The sequence below is a fragment of the Pongo abelii genome, chromosome 7, assembly GCF_028885655.2.
Source record: "Pongo abelii isolate AG06213 chromosome 7, NHGRI_mPonAbe1-v2.0_pri, whole genome shotgun sequence".
NCBI lineage: Eukaryota > Metazoa > Chordata > Mammalia > Primates > Hominidae > Pongo > Pongo abelii.
The window spans coordinates 97,020,661-97,039,666 of NC_071992.2; the positions used below are offsets into that span (position 1 = coordinate 97,020,661).

General features: G+C 39.2%; 1 protein-coding gene across 1 annotated transcript in view; it reads left to right on the plus strand.

The window, feature by feature from the left end:
• Positions 1-335: 335 nt before the first annotated feature.
• Positions 336-19,006, plus strand: part of CHMP4C (charged multivesicular body protein 4C) — a 28,205-nt gene continuing 9,534 nt past the window's right edge. Inside the window, exon 1 of the mRNA XM_002819218.5 lies at positions 336-794. Within this exon, the coding sequence (XP_002819264.1) occupies positions 605-794 (190 nt within the window). The 5' untranslated portion in view covers positions 336-604. The remainder of the gene's footprint in view (positions 795-19,006) is intronic.

Here is a 19,006-nt window from a genome sequence, read left to right on the forward strand (position 1 = left end):
GAAGCCTTTGTGCCCACACACTCATACCTACATGGCATACACTCTAAGTAGAGGAAAAGATCTGAATATTCTTATTCACAGGAACAGAGGCCTGAATACAGGAACACTATGCTCACGCACACACAAAAGACACTCATGGAATAAAGCATTTTGCATGTCCAGTCTTGCGCACTTAGACTTTCAGGTCCTGCACAAGACCCCTGGACATCCGTTTGCTTTTCTTTGAGCCATTCACAAACTAGTTCCTCGTTCCTGGGACCGTCCCTAGTGTGGTTAAAAGCCAACTTCCCACAGTCTTTGTCGGTCTTTTCAACTTTTCTCTGCTCTCGCTCAACTCCCAGAGGGCCGGGTGGCGCCGGCCAGCCGACGTCCCAGCGGTGCCCTCCCCGCCCAGCCGCTGTGCCGCGGGGCGGGGCCGAAATGGCAGCCAGGAAATGCCCTGGAGTGTGTGTCACCTGTCCAGGACGACTTGTTGATTCCCAGGAGCGCCGCCTTTCCGGTCTGGGTCCCCGAGAGGACTGCCTTGCTCACCTGTCCCCTCGGCGCGGCCCCGGGGAGCTCCCGAGAGGCCCCCGGGATCGCTCGCCCTCCCAACTCCACAGCAATGAGCAAGTTGGGCAAGTTCTTTAAAGGGGGCGGCTCTTCTAAGAGCCGAGCCGCTCCCAGTCCCCAGGAGGCCCTGGTCCGACTTCGGGAGACTGAGGAGATGCTGGGCAAGAAACAAGAGTACCTGGAAAATCGAATCCAGAGAGAAATCGCCCTGGCCAAGAAGCACGGCACGCAGAATAAGCGAGGTAGGCTGGGGTCTGGCCCACAGGCGGGAGCCCATCTGCCTCTAGCCTTTCCTTTGGGGACAATGGGCCCACACCACCGAGGTCCCCAGGTGGCCAGGCTTCCTCCTGCAGTCTTTTCTAGGAACTGGTAAGGGGCCCCTAAAAATCTCAGTAATCAAGATGAACAATACTTTAATGCAATACCTAAAGGACTCAGAACCAATGCCAAAAAAGAAATGATGAAGAAAATATCAAAATTTTAAATAAAGACAGGATTGGTATTGATTTTTTTCATTTGCCTCTAGCTCTTATATTGTTATGTACAGCACTTCTTTATTTAACATTATTTTTTATAATGTGATGATTTGTTCATTGTGGATTTTTTAATATTAATTTTGAATTTAAAAAATATTGCATTAAAATATTATTTGTCTTGATGACTGAGTGTTTTTGCACCCCTGTAAATTTTGCTCCTGGTTCAGCTTTTTGTAGGCCAGCCTTGCTGACTCCAACACTAACCATGAAGTTTTCTGCTGTATGTTTGTATATTAAATTACACATTTTAACTTGCATGTGAATCTTCAGAAAAGGATATTCTAGTACGTTGTGGTTTACCTTGCTCCTCAGCTGTGGAAAGCTTTAGCTGGACGTTCGGCAGTTGAAGTCTTAAAAAAAAAAAAGGTAGAGGAATTAATTATTAAATTTCCTATCACTGACTTTTGGCACACACAAGAGACTTTGAGTCAGTAATGATTCTTGGTGTTCCTGTTGCACCTTGAACACCTGTTCTTTGCCAGAGTTAACTGATTTCTTCAGTATACTGCTCCTTCTGTTGGAATACCTCTAAACAGCACCTGTGGCACAGATAAAAACTCAGTGAGAAGTTGAAGTGATTTGCTCTTGTAACACCAGGTTAATGGCAGACCCAGAAAAGGAAGTGGCAATATAGAACTCTGCTTACCACCAAACCCAAACATTTGCATCCTCAAGTTGGGCTTCTTTAGTCATAATGAAGCCTTGGGGAGATTTGGCTCACTCTACAGGATGCTGCCATTGTTTAATGCAGGAAAGGAATGATGTCTCAAGGAGGTGAACTTGAGAACTCTGCCTCTTTCCGTAAAAGTGTGCCAGCTGCGTTTATGCCCACTTACTACCAACAATAAAAAGGCCATTATATTGCATATAACTTTTGTCCATATTATAGCCTGTTTTAGAGGTAAGTACTGATTTCTACTTTTACTTTGTGTCTGAAAATATTCTGGGAAGTTATTCAATGGCAACTTCTAAAGAAAGACCGTGTCATTATGGCTTGCTAAAAATGTTGTTGGTCATTTTGTTACTTGGCCCTTCCTCTTCAGTCTGATACACACTCTGACATTTGCTTAGTGTCTGTCAAGGGTTTTCTTCCCTTTGCCATCTATTTGGATCTGTGTATAGCTTTGTCTACCATGGTCGCTCAGCAAATATTGGTGGTGGTTGTTGTTGTTTTGAGACAGAGTTTCACTCTTGTTGCCCAGGCTGGAGTGCAATGGCATGATCTTGGCTCACCACAACCTCTGCCTCCCAGGTTCAAGTGATTCTCCTGCCTCAGCCTCCCGAGTTGCTGGGATTACAGGCATGTGCCACCACACCCAGCTAATTTTATATTTTTAATAGAGACGGGTTTTCTCCATGTTGGTGAGACTGGTCTTGAACTCCTGACCTCAGGTGATCCACCTGCCTTGGCCTCCCAAAGGGCTAGGATTACAAGTGTGAGCCACCGCGCCCGGCTGACGTTGGTTTTAAAAATCTGAAAAATTGACCATTTCCTTCTAGGAAGTGGTAAAAATGTAAATTTTTGTTTTCAAAGAGAGAGTGTAAAATAATGTGGGTTTTATTTATTTTTTTCAGAAGTACTCTTCAATTGGCAATGCATAAAAAATCATCTGAATTTGACTTTATGAATAAAGACAAAAAATTTAAAGACAGTGCTAATTAAGACTACCAATCTAACTTCCTTAAATCAAGAACGTTATAGATGCAAGTATGAATGGCAAATAACTTTTTTTTTTTTTTTTTTTTGAGATAGGATCTTACTCTGTCTCCCAGGCTGGAGTACAGAGGCAGGATCTCAGGTCACTGCAGCTTCCAACTCCTGGGTTCAAGTGATTCTCCTGCCTCAGCTTCCCGAGTAGCTGGGATTACAGGTGTGCACCACTACGCCCAGCTAATTTTTGTATTTTTAGTAGAGACAGGGTTTCACCGTGTTGGCCAAGCTGGTCTCAAACTCTGGACCTCAAGTGAACCTCCTGCCTCAGTCTCCCAAAGTGCTGGGATTACAGGTGTGAGCCACTGCACCTAGCCCCAATTTTTAATAGAAAAGTCATTAACTCTGTCCTCAGAAGCTTCATTGGTGTTAGTGTCTAGAAACTCCCAGAGCTTCTAGAATGACTCTGGGAGTAAGAAGAGGCTGGTTAGCATGAGGTCATCTGTAATCTAAGCTATGGAAAGAATTCAATCTTAGGCTCACGCGTTGGTAACACGCTCAATATCAGAAACTTCTAAATAAACCAGATAACTTAATATACTTCATAACTTCATATACACAGTTAACTGTCTTCTATTAGCCACCAGGTGATATAAAATAGTAAAATAAAACCTGATATACTTACTACTAAATGGCCCCTGTGTGGCACAATGCAGTTGCTAGAATGGCTGTAATTTATATGATAATCAGGGTGACATAATTTATGTGCAATTGAAGTTTTATTATTGGAGATGGTTGGTCAGCTAATATATTCTCTGAATGGCCAGGTAGCATTATATCAGAAAAGGCCACACTCCTAGCCACTTCAGATTCTTCAAAGATCAATTTCTTTACAACAACAGAAGCTTTGACAGCATTCTAAACGTCAAAATGAGTTTTACTGGTGAAATGAAAAATTTTAATTAGCATAATAAATGTTAGAAATGGGGCAAGACATGGTGGCTCATTCCTGTAATCTCAGCACTCTGGGGGGCTGAGGTGGGCAGATTACTTGAGGTCAGGAGTTTGAGACCAGGCTGGCCAACATGGTGAAACCCCATCTCTACTAAAAGTACAAAATTAGCCCAATGTGGTGGTGCGTGTCTGTAATCCCAGCTACTTGGGAGGCTGAGGCAAAATAATTGCTTGAACCTGGGAGGTGGAGGTTGCAGTGAGCAGAGATCGCGCCATTGCACTCCAGCCTGGGTGACAGAGTCAGACTATGTCTCAATAAATAAATAAATAAATAAATAAATGTTAGAAACGGGATCTCACTGGTGAATTTTTTGAGACAGGGTCTCGCTTTGTCACTTAGGCTGGATTGCAGTGATGTGATCAGGGCTCACTGCAGCCTTGACCTCCGAGACCCAAGTGATCCTTCCACCTCAGCTTCCTGAGTAGCTAGCACCACAGGCACGCACTACCACACCCAGCTATTTAATTTTTTTTTTTCTTTTTGTATAGGTGAGGTCTCCCTATGTTGCCCAGGCTGGTCTCAAACTCCTGGGCTCAAGCAATTCTCCTGCCTCGTCCTCCCAAAGTGCTGACAAGAGCCGCTGGGCCTGGCCTCACTGGTGAAATTCTACGTATTCTAAATATGTGGATTGCTAAAACAGTTTAGAGACACTTCCGATACCCTCCCCACCCACCCCATGTATGAACAGGATGAATCTATTAGGTGTGTAATTAACTGAACACTAGAATGGTGCCTGAAACTAGATCTCAAATCAGTGCAGTGTCCAGTCCTTAGTTTAGGTGGGTTTCTGATGGTGTGCACCTCTAATAGGGCACAGCGCCTGCCAGGGAACGTTGCTGTCTTCCTCAGTGAGCCTTTCATGCAGGGTGAATTGGAGCACCTCAAAGTACCTAGAGTTGGGACTTCATTGAGCTCATGGGACAGGTTGGCAAATTATTTTTTATGCTTGCCAGTGTATGTTTGTTTAATAATGTATATGCGGAATTTAGTCTGAAACTTGCTTTCATTACAACTCATAGCAAGGTAGTACAGGGGTAGCTAATTCTCCTCCCTTCAAATTTATTTGGCAGTTACCATCATCATCCAGCAAAAAGAACTTGAGTAAACATGAACAAATTGATTTTTCAACAGTTGCTATCCAAGGCTCTATTGATCCAAAAGAGTAACAGTTGGAGCTTGAGTTATAATTTGGTTAAAAACTTTAGGAGGCCAGAGATTCTTGAGTTTATTTAGATTACTGTGCTATAACTCTTGCTTTATAGGTGGTAATCTACTTTGTGCAAAAGCAAACTTTTTATATATTACTTAATTTTTTGTTCTACTTCTTCTGAGCACTGTATCTTAAAGTCACCTGGATGCATGGGGCCCACCCCCATTTATTCTGATGTAATCGACTGGAGTGGGCATCAGGCATCTGTTTTTTTTAAGTGCACCTGATTCTGACCTGTGGGCCAGGGTTAAGGATGGGAAGCCTAAACCCATAGGAATGTTAAGGAGGTGGAAAAACAAGATCTGTTCCTATCCCAGTGCCTCCGGCCTTGGGAGCTAAAGGGTATCAATATCTCAGCACACTGCAGAACTCTCCTGCCACACTGATCTGGCAATACACACCGATCTGGCAATACACACCTTACAGGTCACTATTCCAGCTTTATTTATTTATTTATTGCTTAAATATAATATCCCAATCCATTTTTTGCACATTTAATAGAAAGTATCTTGGTGTTGTAGTTAAGAGCCTGGGCTTCAAAGCGGACAGCCAAATAAAGTCCTACGTTTGATTTCCATCCCTTCCTGGCCACTTAGTAGCTCAATGACCCTAGACCAATAATTTGGTTTGTCTAATCCTGTTTCCTTATCTGCATAATGGCAACGATGACATAAATCCTTGGAGTTGCAGGGATGAATGACATTATTGGGTAAAGCATTCAGTGCAGTGCTTTATAAACATTAGCTCTTGGTATAAACTAATTACATTTTTAAAAGCTGTACTTGGCCCAGTTTTTGGCCAAATTTGGTCTTCTGGAATACCATCAAATAAATCTACTTCATCTGTCCTCTGAAGGCCTTTCACGTATTTTATGAGAGCAATCAATTCTTCAAGTCTCCTGTTCCTTGCCTACCTTTTTCACCCTCCTCAGTGACTCCTTACTGTGCTGAGGTTTTCTCACTAGGGGCAGGTCAAGGACGAGGCAGGTGAGATGCCTAGGACACAATTATGTGACCCTGAGAGTGAGTGCCTCCTTGCAATTTGCACCCTACATGCCTCTTTTTCCCCCTCATCCCAGTCCTAGCTCTATTGCTTGCCATATCCCAGGCTTAGCAGCAACTCCAAATATGTAAATATGTGAAAATGAGTGGATCTAGTCTGGGGTTATTTGTGGACTGATAAGGATTAAGGGTTGAGATGGAGAGAAAGCAAATTTGGCCAAAACCCCTACTCAGTATCATTACACACGATTCCAGTGAAAATTGGGTTCAGAAGCTGTTCTACCTCTTCATCAGGTGTCTGTTTGGTGAAGTGAGTCTCCAGGACAGAGAGTCCTCTATTGAATAAGCTCTCTCACTTTGAAGCCTGGGCTATATTGGTAAGGAAGAATTTGCTTTCAGAATCATGATGTGGACTTGATCTTCTTTGGAGAGGAGTGTGCACAATCCCACTCTCAGCTCAGTGGGAAGAACCTCCTCGGTCTCCTAATTTTGCTTTTTATCATAGTTGTCATAGAGCTCAATTCTGCAGTCCTCAGACACTGCAGATCAGAAGGACATCTGTGTAAAGAGATCAGCTAGTTGAATGTCAAACTAGTGATAGCAAAACCATGGCTCAGGTAAAACGACACAGCCATAGACTGCAAGAGCTTGATGGAAGTTCCCCTGGGAGATATAACTTACCTAGTAACCTCCATTCTTAAGACAGTCTCTCAAAATGTGGTACTCAGATCACCTGCATCAGAATTCCTTCTGTATATTTCACTCATAAGTATTCACTAAAGATTCTAATTTTTAGGTTAATTATAGGGTCCAGAAATTTGGACTTTGAACAAGTAACTCAATGACTGCTCCCCACTTTGAGAATCTATGAAGTATTATTCAATGAGCTGTTAAACTGGAAGGGATTACTATTTATTCTATTTTCTTCCTCACCCATTCGTATTGTTTTTCCCTTCCTCTATCATCACTCAGATAACTGGATGAAATATCTATCCACCTTTCTCTCTGCTTACTCTTTTTTTCTTTTTTTTTTTGAGACAGAGTCTTGCTCTATCACCAGGCTGGAGTACAGTGGCGTGATCTTGGCTCACTGCAACCTCTGCCTCCTGGGTTCAAGTGATTCTCCTGCCTCAGCCTCCTGAGTAGCTAGGACTACAGGTGTGCGCCACCAAGCCCAGCTGTTTTTTTTTTTTTTTTAATTTTTAGTAAAGACAGTTGTCACCGTGTCTCAGACTTATCCACTATTCAAATGAGAATCAGTCATTAAAATACATTGCTTTGTGTGCCTTTGATTTTCTGATTATTTTGTACCATACTCAGTATTCTAAGGCCTGGAGGGTAGGGGGGTGGAAAAAAAAATGTCTTATCCCTGGGGCATTAACAACCAATACCTAGGCCAGATCTTACTCCCCAGTCAACTACCTCTCTCCTGGAAAAGATAGATCAATGGAAACATGATCCTCCCCTCAACCTTCATCCCTAATTTCCCTCCCTTACCAGAAGCTCCGCTTGGGCTTTCACCCCACAGTGGGGAAACCTGAGACCTGGGCACCTAGCCCTGGGAACCCTCTTCACTTAAGTTGTTGTTTTAAACTTTGAGCTTCCCCACTATCTCCCTCTCTTCTCTGAGCCGTTGCAAGGATCCAATACAGACTAACACTGCACTTGCACCCTTAGTTACTGGCCAGCACAGAGTGGCCTGGGCTTGTTATTTATTTTGTTCTGTTAATACAGTCTCAATTTGAATATGATTTTTCAGATACCCATTTCACTTGCTTTTTTCCCACTGGATGTGGAAAGAGTTAAAACTCCCAGCCAAATTACTCCCCACACTCCCATGGAAATCAATATGTTCAGCTGCATTTAGTATTTGACATTTATTTCTATTAAATATCCTCTTATTTTCAGTTGTTTTAGAATTAAGATTTTAATTCCAATTTTATTGTCTTATATGCAAGCTATTTCTTTGAGTTAAATTAGCCACAAATTTGATCTGCAGCCTCTATTGTTGTTGTAGAAGTTGTTGTTAAAATATTGAATAAGATGGAACCAAGGACAGAACCTTGGCATGCCACTAGAGACTTCATTTCAGGATGGCCTTTGCATGATAGCAACCGTGTTTCATCCGCTGAGGCGGCAGTCTCCAAACCTTTTGGCACCAGGGACCAGTTTCATGGAAAACAATTTTTCCATGGCTGTTGGGCGGGTAGGGGGAATGGTTTTGAAATTAAACTATTCCACCTCAGATCATCAGGTACAGGATTATCATAAGAAGTGCACAACCTAGATCCTCGCATGCGCAGTTCACAATAGCTTTCTCGCTCCTATGAGAATGTAATGCCGCTGCTGATACGACAGGAGATGGAGCTCAGGCAGTAAGGCTTAATGGCCTGCCGCTCATCTCCTGCTTTGCAGCCCAGTTCCTAACAGGACATGAATGGGGATTTGGGAACCCCTGGAGCTAAGGCATAATCCCAGTTAGACAGATCAACACTCAATGAATTCAGATGTTCATCTAGCTATAAATACACCTGACCCACATTTCTAGTCCTTATCATCTTATTTCTCCAGCTTTTTCTCTTTTATTCAGCAATGCCCTCAATATTCCTTGTGAATAATATTCCTAAAACTGAACTATATTTACACACCTGGGGTTCACAAATGCTGGCTTCTGAACTGATAGTGTGTTACCTTCATCAGATTCTCCGGAGAGCTTTTTAAAAATGTCACACCAGGAGATTCTGTTTCAAGGGATCTGGAATAAGGTTCAGGATCTTGGTACTCAAAGACTGAGTGATTTTGAAGTGTGTAATGCTTGGAGGCTAGTGGATGATCTACAGTTTTTCCTTGAGTCAGTATCCGCAACCAAAAGAAAAGAAGCCTATGAAATTATTTTGGTATTTTTCATAGCTGTGAACTCATATTGGCTTAGAGTAATCATCATCTTCTAACTCCTCAGAAACTGGAGTATTTTTGTTCTAGAATTTTGCTTTTAGTGTGTGTGACACAGTTTGCTGATGGATTGTAGCAACTTCTAGAAGGGCAATTGCTACTGTTTCTTATGTTACATAACATTACATCTAGTTTTTTTTCACGGATTTGGAGCAGTATTGTAAATATTTAAACATTTATTATTATTCATTTAAATTCCACAAGGATGAAAGGCACCACATTTTGGGGAAATATTTACATTAAGCAAATAATATAATTCCCTTCATTTATACTACCTTGCAGTTTATTGAGTCAACGAAAATAAGGTAGAATAAGTTAGAAAAGGTATTACTAACACCATGATTATGCCAAAGTCATAGGATTTACACAGTTTCAAGGAATTATGGCAAGAGAGTACTGTGAGCTTACCTACAGATGTGCTTAGTACTACTGGTTTATTTCTCAGTACTTAGTACGACTTATTTCAGGTGATTTTTTAAGATAAGGGAAAAGTACCAGATACTCTAACCAGTGATAAATAAGACAAGGGATCTAATACTCAGTTAAAAAAAATTATAAGGTTTGGCTTTGGGGGTCAGCTTTGGAATGGGTAAGAATGATCTATTTTGACATTCATTTTTTGTACTATGCCTAAGTACATGTGAATCTATATGTACTTTTAAGGAATAAAATTATCACAGAACTTAAAATATACAGATGATATTGTTGATTTATTTTTAAATGTCACATTCTCAATCTGCTTTAGTAAACTTAGCTAGTTTCATACTTTTCATGCGTACTGGTAATTTTAGTTTCTCCTACCTTTTCTGCTTATCATTTGATAGAAGTTTTAACAAATACACAGTTAGTTTAAAAGTTTGTAGAAGAAGAAAAAATAAAATTAAAACAAACAAAAGTCTGAATTAAATATGAAACATACAGTATGCCACTCTTTGAATAATTGACTTTTCCTGTACTAGACATTTTGATTCTTTACTTCAAGCAACTGGTGCTGATAGGGAATTGCTTGTTGGAAAGATTTAGGACCCTGTCCAAAGCTTCTGAGATCATGGTTTAAAGCAGTAAGAGCTATTATACCTAGACCAATGGCTTTTTTAACCACCGCTAAGCCCTTTTTTCAGGTATTTCTCATTTGTAGGAATTTCCAGGTAGCTAGAAGCCCCCACTACTATCGCTCTGCACAACCTCCATCATCTCTTCCCCAATCTACGAATCTAGTGACTTAAAATACCAACACTGTAATCACTACTTGCAAAACAAAACAAGCCCCAAAAAAGCAAGCAAACGAGAATGGTAATTTTAAAATTACAGGCAAGGAAAAGTAGGTCATTCTCTGTTAACAGTTTGGAAGCCTTGCATTAAAAGTTAAATTCTTGATTTAAAAATTAAAATTCAATGTCAACTATCCAGCTTAAATGAAATAAAGTTTACATGTGTATGTTTAGTCTAGATGGAAATTTAGAGGAATAAAATTATGCAACTAAATATCTAACAAGCACTTTGGACATTTTATTCTTTATTTAAATATGAAGTCTTAGTGAATCTTTTTGGCTCTATCACATGGTGTTATATGCTATATAGTCATACTGGGTGTGTCTTATTTGCTGTAGCACTAACGTTGTTTAACAGGCCTTGCTTGCTTAGCAGTGCTATTTACATTATCATTTCTTTCCATATATTTAGTATATATAAAGTGAAAGTAAATATAACCTTGGAGTTTGAACAAAGATATTATTGTAACTCAAAACTTCTACTGTGTTAACTGTAGAAAAAAATTATGATCATGGTCAACTAATTTGCAAGTATTTCAAAGACCCCATATGTAAGAGCCTATGCTTTATCATTTTGTGAGCAGTTTGAAAATGTTTATTTATGAAAACTATATTGATTTGTTGGTGTTACTTGTATTTGAAAACATTAAAGAATAGTATAGTTCATCATCAATTTCAAGGTAAATCTAATCTTAAAGAATTTCAAATACTAACAGTTAACTTGAGGAGCTATATATTTTTAAAGTTTTTTTGACATTAGGGGCTCAAAGGAATAGTCATAGAACCACAGACAGTGAGAACTGAAAGGGGCTAAAGGAATACAGTTTGCTGGTTCTCGAACTTCACGTGGTAGAGCATCTGCAAGCCGCAGGCACAGTGCTATGATATATTGCTGCATCATATGACTAAGGAATACTTTTTTACAAGTAGATAATTGAATCATATTAAATATATACATAATATATATAATAAATTACATCTGTAGGTACAGATATCTACTTTGTAAAATTAAGCATAATCAGCTATTTCTGAGTTTTTCTGTTCAATATATAAATATGGTTTCATATTTATACTTAAAAAATATTCTAGAAGATAACAGGCCCACAAAATTTACCATTTTCTAGGGTTATTAATAACACTAGCAGCAAATAAAAAACTCATTTATTCAATTAGTTATATATTCTGACTGGTATCAAACAATTAATTGGATTTTTACAAAGAATATCAAATAGATTTTAATTAATGTATTGGTATGTTGGTCAAATATGTTAATTTCTCTTGCCCAGCAATTGACTTCTGAAGCAATTAATTACAAGAGATGAGAATTTTAGTATTTAAAATAAGTCTTTTATGCAAGCATTTCTTCCTTTTTTGACAACTCAAGGCACTTTTAGATCATGAACTTCCCTTCTCAGATTTACCTTTTTAAATATTCTCTTGCATGATATCCTGATAGCAGGAATTGCCTCATCTTCAAAAACAACCTCAAGCTCTTTACAATAAGGAGCATCATTTCTGTTGGAAAATAACCTTAATTTCCTTTGCCCATTTGCTATCTCTCTGGAGAAGAGAGAGGGCACTGATCAGCCAGCCTATTTTTCTCCTCTTTTATACTTTGTAGTATTAATCAATCACCTTTTTTTAAACACAAAATTCAGTCCAAAGTTACTAGCTTGCTTATAGCAATATTGCACTTCCAAATGCCCTTAGAATATCTCTTATTTACTTTCTGAAATCTCATTCCTTTTTACTGCTTTCTCAGGCATCTGCTTTAGCATTATATAATCCTATATATCACTGTTGTGTGTTGGTCTTCTTCTAGATTGCTATTTACCCTCCATGTGACATTTAATATTGATGAGACCTCCAAAAATATGAAGGTTACATATAAGGTTCAGCTGCTGTGGCAAGCAGGAGTGCAAATCTTTAAAATGAAGATGTGCTCTATATTTGAGGCTTATAGTTCCCAATTTCTAATATATCTCAGATGGAAACTTTTCATTGGTATGAGATTTGTAGTAGGAGAAAGGGTTGGGGGATGGAAGGAACCCATTGTGTAATACCTTTTTCGTCATTCATGTTCTTTATTTATCAATGTGTTGAGTATACATATAGAGAGTCACTGGGGACTTTATCTACATAGAAGAAATGTAGCCATATTTCTTTCCATATATGAAAAGAAATGGTAATGTAAATAGAACTGCTCACCGAGTAAGGCCTGTTGAACAAGGTTACTGCTACAGCGATGTCTGTGAAGCCTTCCCTTACCCTCCAGAGAGAGCCTATAAATTACTCTGGGTACCCACTGCACCTTGTACATATCTCTTCTTATTCTCCTCTACATCTTCTCTACTACTTGAGGTAAAGAATGTAACTTACACGTTAGTATCCCCAGGAACTGTGCCTATAGCATAGTAGGTGCTTAATAAATGCTTGCTGAATGATGAATAGGTGATTGCCCATTTCATATTTTGTCTTTCTCTGAGACTGGAGCCTTATTTCTTTGTCCCTCCAGTGCCTAACACAGTGCCAGGCATGTCATAGATCTTTAATACATACTTGTTAAGTGACTGAAATGAATGAATAAAGAGTATTTTTTAAAAGTAAAGAAGTTCAGTGAAATTCATAATGGGATGCCTCTGGCCAAATGTGTGTTAAAATTTTCTATTTCCCCAGTTGTTTTCAATCTAACCTGTGACATTGAGCAGATACATTTTGTTTTTTTTCCATCTGGGAAATGTCTATGATGATGCTTATTCAGATTGTGCTTTTTGAAAACCAAAACAATGTGCCATAAATAGAAGGTATTGTTTAATTAATGAGGTGATTTGTATATGAGTAAGAACAGGGCTTACACCAAAGTTCCTCAAATAAAACATGATCACGAGCCTTCCCAGTTAAAAGCAAAAAATGACATAAGCAATTGTGTGTGACATGTCTCTTAAGCATTCTCATATCTGGGCTTACTCTTTAAAGCCTCACCTTTTAGCCCTTTAGAGATCATTGCTGGGACAGAGAAAAGCTATTATAATGCAGTTTCACCTTTCAAAAACAGGTTTGTCTGTGTTCACTGGATATGATGGTTCCTAAAAGGTTCTTCCTGTGTGCTGACTAATGGATTAACAATGTGCACATTTATGCACCCCAAATGAATGAAGAACAGGTTGACTTTTAAAACCAAAACACCCTATACATTACATGAGCAATGAAATTGAAACTTTTTTCTGCTAGTTTAAATTATTTGGCATAAATGACTGAAAGCCTTCCTCCCTTGGCAGCGTAGTGGAGTTGCATAGGAATAGTTAAATTTTGGTTCAAATGGGTAATTTTTGCATTTTAGTCCCAATCCCCAATGGGCTGCAGTAAGGACTCTTCACGTATCCTGTTAGCAATAGTACATAAAGGACATTATTCTGCAACTCCACTGCTGAAGGAACATCACTCTTATGCAAGGAGACAAAACCCCTGGCTGTTTCTCTACCACAAAGGAATACAGTAGATTCCTTTGTCTTAGAAAGGATGTTGTCCAGGTCTCATCAGCTGCTTAAAAGCACATACAGGAGTCTGGAAGATTGAACTGCACCGTCTACACAGGTTAAATTTCATGGCTCTGAAAATGTCCTTTTTGGCCAAATCAGGAGCAATGCTTGATTTGCAGCATTTGTTGCATGCCTTTGAAAAAATACAGCTGCTTCTTTCCCAAGTTGTTTATTAGGGAACAAGGTTAAGGCCTGTCCAGCTCATAATGTATCAGTGGCATCATCATTTCATATAAGAAACAGCTCACGGAGACTCACATACTCTTCTTGGCTATTTGAAACGAAAGCCTCCTGTCTTAATGTTTGGGAGAAGCTTAACGTGCCAGGCAGAAATCATAGTAAATGTCAGGTATCCTAGGACCTGATCCAGCCATGCAGAAGTTACTGGTTTCATTCACACAGGTTTTTAGAAAAATGTAAAATAGCACGTAAAAATTGGGGAATTTTGCATGGAAATCCGGATTTCTTGCTTCTTTTGAACATGTGGTAGTCTGGGACTACAGGTCTGCAAGGCAGCCTGGCACTGAATCCCAGCAGTGCTGCTTCCATTAGATCAGGTTTATGCTCCCAGATCACTGGGGTCTCCAGTTCTTCCTCTTGATTCCCTTATACTGAGGCCAGTGTCTGTTGCTCTATATTGCCACCATTGCACTAGTTTTTATTTTTATAGAAGAAAAACAGTTCTCTCTTTTTCTTTCTTTCTCACAGGACAAAAAACAAAGAAGACCTTTTCCCTGACATTTTAGCTACTTCACTTAATTTCATTATCTGCCTGGCTCCCTCTGAGTTTGGGACTCTGGTTGGGCCAATATGTAGTGTGTGGTATGGGAATTACAGTGTAAGTTGAGACCCCAAGTATTGGTGAATTTTTAAAAATTTCCCAAATATTTTGAAAAGCAGAAACCATATGCTAACATAAGTGTTTAAAATTATGTCCAAACCAGAACTGATTATTACTAATGACTAACAATTGTAAGGTTCAGTGTCATACCATGAGAGTCCCACCATGTGGTTCTGACAACCTACAAAGGAAATGATGATGATAAAGATCCCTAATATTTAGTAGTCACTCACTATGTGCCACTGCACGAAACATTTTATGAATACTATTTCATTTACTTCTCAACAACTAAATGAGTTATATCTCCATTTTTCAGTAAGCAACTTATGTAAAGCCACATAGCCTTACATGTGAATGAGAGAGCCCAGATTTGAAGGTAAACAACCCTAGAGCATGATGTTCTATTGTTGTCTTCTAGGTACTGTTGTTCTTGTCATGCACGTGAGGGAACGTCACTTAAAATGAGTTCAGATCATGCATCACGATTATTACACACAGGTATTAAGTGGTTTAGGTAGAATTAAAACGTAGGTCTAGAGCTTCAGAGCTCCACCCTTTATACCAAATTGCTTTTCTAGATTTTCAGAAAGTTATCTAAAATTAATTTTTACTAAGAAATATGACATATTTTTTAATGGAGAACTTAAAAAGTTGCTAAAAAAAAAAAAAAAGAGTGATGCCTTAGGGTCAATGGGTACCAGTTCGGTTCCAAATGTGTATAGGCACTGAACCAGCCTGACGAGATAGGGAGGATGTGCACTCTGAAGATTCCACTTCCGGGTATGTTGGGTGGGGATGTATATTTGGAGTTTAGCTTCATAGGATACTCTGCTGAATAATACTGTTTGCTGTACCTATTGAAATGTAGAAATGTTTTGTAATATTATGTTTCTGTTATGATGAGGTATGGTAAAACAAATGGGTAATTTGTTATGTGGTAGTCTCAGAAATAAGATATGCAAGCTTAGGGCTGGGCGCGGTGGCTCACACCTGTAATCCCAGCACTTTGGGAGGCCGAGGCAGGTGGATCACGAAGTCAGGAGATCGGACCATTCTGGCCAACATGGTGAAACCCTATCTCTAATAAAAATACAAAAAACTAGCTGGGCGTGGTGGCGCATGCCTATAGTCCCAGCTACTCGGGAGGCTGAGGCAGGAGAATTGCTTGAACCAGGGAGTCGGAGGTTGCAGTGAGCCAAGATCGCGCCACTGCACTCCAGCCTGGTGACAGAGCAAGACTCTGTGTAAAAAAAAAAAAAAAATAAATAAATAAAAATGCAAGCTTAGTAATTATGAATGTTGTATAAATTGCTACTATTTATTTAGTTGCTACATCCCTACCATTCACAGGGACTATATAAGGTGTTTTCTATAAATTATCACTAATTCTTATAATCACCCAGCCTGATATAATCCCCATTTCCAGAACAGCAAACTAAAGCTCAAAGAAGGGATGTGACTTGCCCAAGAACACACATCTGTGAAGTAATGGAAGAGGGATTCGCACTCTGGTGTTGAAAGGCCACACTCTTTCGATTATATCATGCTGTTCTTGTTCTATGTGCAAAATTATCAAATTTATTCACGTAATGTCTATTCATTTTATTTCTGTAAAATGGCCAATATCTACTCTTGGGATTCTTGTGAGAATTAAATGTCATAAATCACAGAATGCACATGAAGCACTTATCACCAATTTAACATATGGCAAATAATCCATAAATGTTAGTTTTTGTTATGTATTTTGTTGGCCAGGTGCCAGGAACTGGACAACAAGGTGCTGGCGAAACAGGTAAATAAGATGCTGTCTGTTTTCTCCAAGGGCTTATAATTAGGCATAGGAGAGGTGAGGTAGGATAGATTTTAGAAATAATTCTACTATAATGTGATAAATGCACCAGCAGATACGGATCCACAGGTCAGTTGGTAATTCTCCCTGTGTGGTGGAGAAAACTCTCACACAGCTCTGATTTAATATGATAAGCCTCTTTTTTTTTTTCGGCTTTTATTTTAGGTTCAGTAGGTACATGTGCAGGTTTGTTACATGGGTAATCCACATTGTTGGTGTTTGGTGTACCAATGATTTTGTCACCCAGGTAGTGATCATAGTACCCAATAGGTAGTTTTTTGACCCTTATCCTCCTCCGACCTTCCCCTCTCAATTAAGCTCTGGTGTTTATTGTTCTCATTGTTGTGTCCATGGATACCACTCCCACTTATAAGTGAGAATGTGCAGTATTTGGTTTTCTGTCCCTACATTAATTCACTTAGGATAATGGCCTCCAGCTGTATCCATGTTGCTGCAAAGACTATAATTTCATTTTTAATGGCCACATAGTATTTCGTGGTATATACGTACCACATTTTATTTATCCAATTCATGGTTTGATGGGCATCTAGGTTGATTCTTTGTCTTCGCTATTGTGAATAGTGCTGTGATGAACATGAGGGTGCGTGTGTCCTTTTAGTAGAGCGATTTATATTCCTTTGGGTATATACCCATAATGGGAGTGCTGGGTTGAACGGTAGTTCTGTTTTAAGCTCTTTGAGAAACTTCCCAACTGCTTTCCACAGGGGTGGAACTGATTTATATTCCTACCAGGTCCATATAAGCATTACGTTTTCACCACAATCTTGCCAACATCTGTTACTTTTTGACATTTTAATCATAGCCTCTCTGACTGGTGTGAGATGGTATCTCTCATGATTTTGATTTACATCTCATGATTTTGATTTACATTTTAATTTGATTTACATTTCTCTAATGATTGGTGATGTTGAACTTTTGTTAAATATGCCTGTTGGCCACATGTATGCCTTCTTTTGAGAAGAATCTGTTCATGTCCTTTGCCCACTTTAAAATGAGGTTACATGTTTATTGCCTGTTGAATTGTTTAAGTTCCTTATAGATTCTGTATATGAGACCTTTGTCAGATGCATAGTTTGTTAATATTTTCTTCCATTCTGTAGGTTTCTGCTTACTCTATTGATGGTTTCTTTTACCATGCAGAAACGCTTTAATTAGACCCCACTTGTCTGTTTTTGTTTTTGTTGCAATTGGTTTTGAGACTTTATCATGAAATCTTTTTGCCAAGCATATGTCCAGAATGGTATTTCCTAGGTTTTCTTCTCGGGTTTTTATAGTTTTAGGTCTTATATTTAACTCTTTATTTCATTTTGAGTAGATTTTTGTATTTGATAGCAGGAAGGGGTCCAGTTTCAATCTTCCACAAATGACTAGCCAGTTATCACAGTATCATTTATTGATTATGGAGTTCTTTTCCCATTGCTTGTTATTGTTGGTTTTGTTAAAGATCAAATGGTTGTAGGTGTGTAGTTTTTACTTCTGGGTTCTCTATTCTGTTCCATTTGTCTATATGTCTGTTTCTGTACCAGTAGCATGCTGTTTGGGTGCTATAGCCTTGTAATATAGTTTAAAGTCAGGTAGTGTGGTACCTTTAGCTTTGTTCTTTTTGCTAAGCATTGCTTTGGCTATTTGGGCTCATATTTTGTTCCCTATGCATTTTAGTATGTATTTTTTCTAATTCTATGAAAAATGATGTTGGTAGTTTAATAGGAATAGTATTGAATCTGTTAATTGTTTTTTAACAATATTGATTCTTCCCATCTATGAACATGGAATTTTTTCCATTTGTTTATAGCATCTCTGATTTCTTTCAGCAGTGTTTTGTAATTCTGTGATATGGTTTGGCTGTGTCCCTACCCAAATCTCATCTTGAATTGTAGTTCCCATAATCTGCAAGTGTCATGGGAGGGACCGGGTTGAGATAATTGAATCATGGGGGTGATTCCCCCATCCTGTCTCAATAGCAAGTTAGTTCTCACAAGATCTGATGGTTTAATAAGGGATTTCTCTCTTTGCTGGGCTCTCATTCTTGTCCTTCCTGCCGCCATGTGAAGAAAGATGTGTTTGCTTCCCCTTCCACCATGATTGTAAGTTTCCTGAGAAACTCCCCAGCCCTGCAGAACTGAGTCCATTGAACCTCTTTCCTTTATAAATTACCCAGTCTCAGATATGTCCTTATAGCAGTGAGAGAATGGGCTAATACAGTAAATTGGTACCACAGGGAGTAGGGCACTGCTGTAAAGATACCTGAAAATGTGGAAGTGACTTTGGAACTGGGTAACAGGGAGAGGGTGGAACAGTTTGGAGGGCTCAGAAGAAGACAGGAAAATGTGGGAAAGTTTGGAACTTCCTAGAGACTTGTAGAATGGCTTTGACCAAAATGCGGATAGTGATATGGACAATGAAGTCCAGGCTTAGTTGGTCTCAGATGGAGGTGAGGAACTTGTTGGATACTGGAGTAAAGGTCACTATTGCTATGCAAAGAGACTGGGGGCATTTTGCCTCTGCCCTAGAGATCTGTGGAATTTTGAACTTGAGAGAGATGATTTACAGTATCTGGTGGAGGGAATT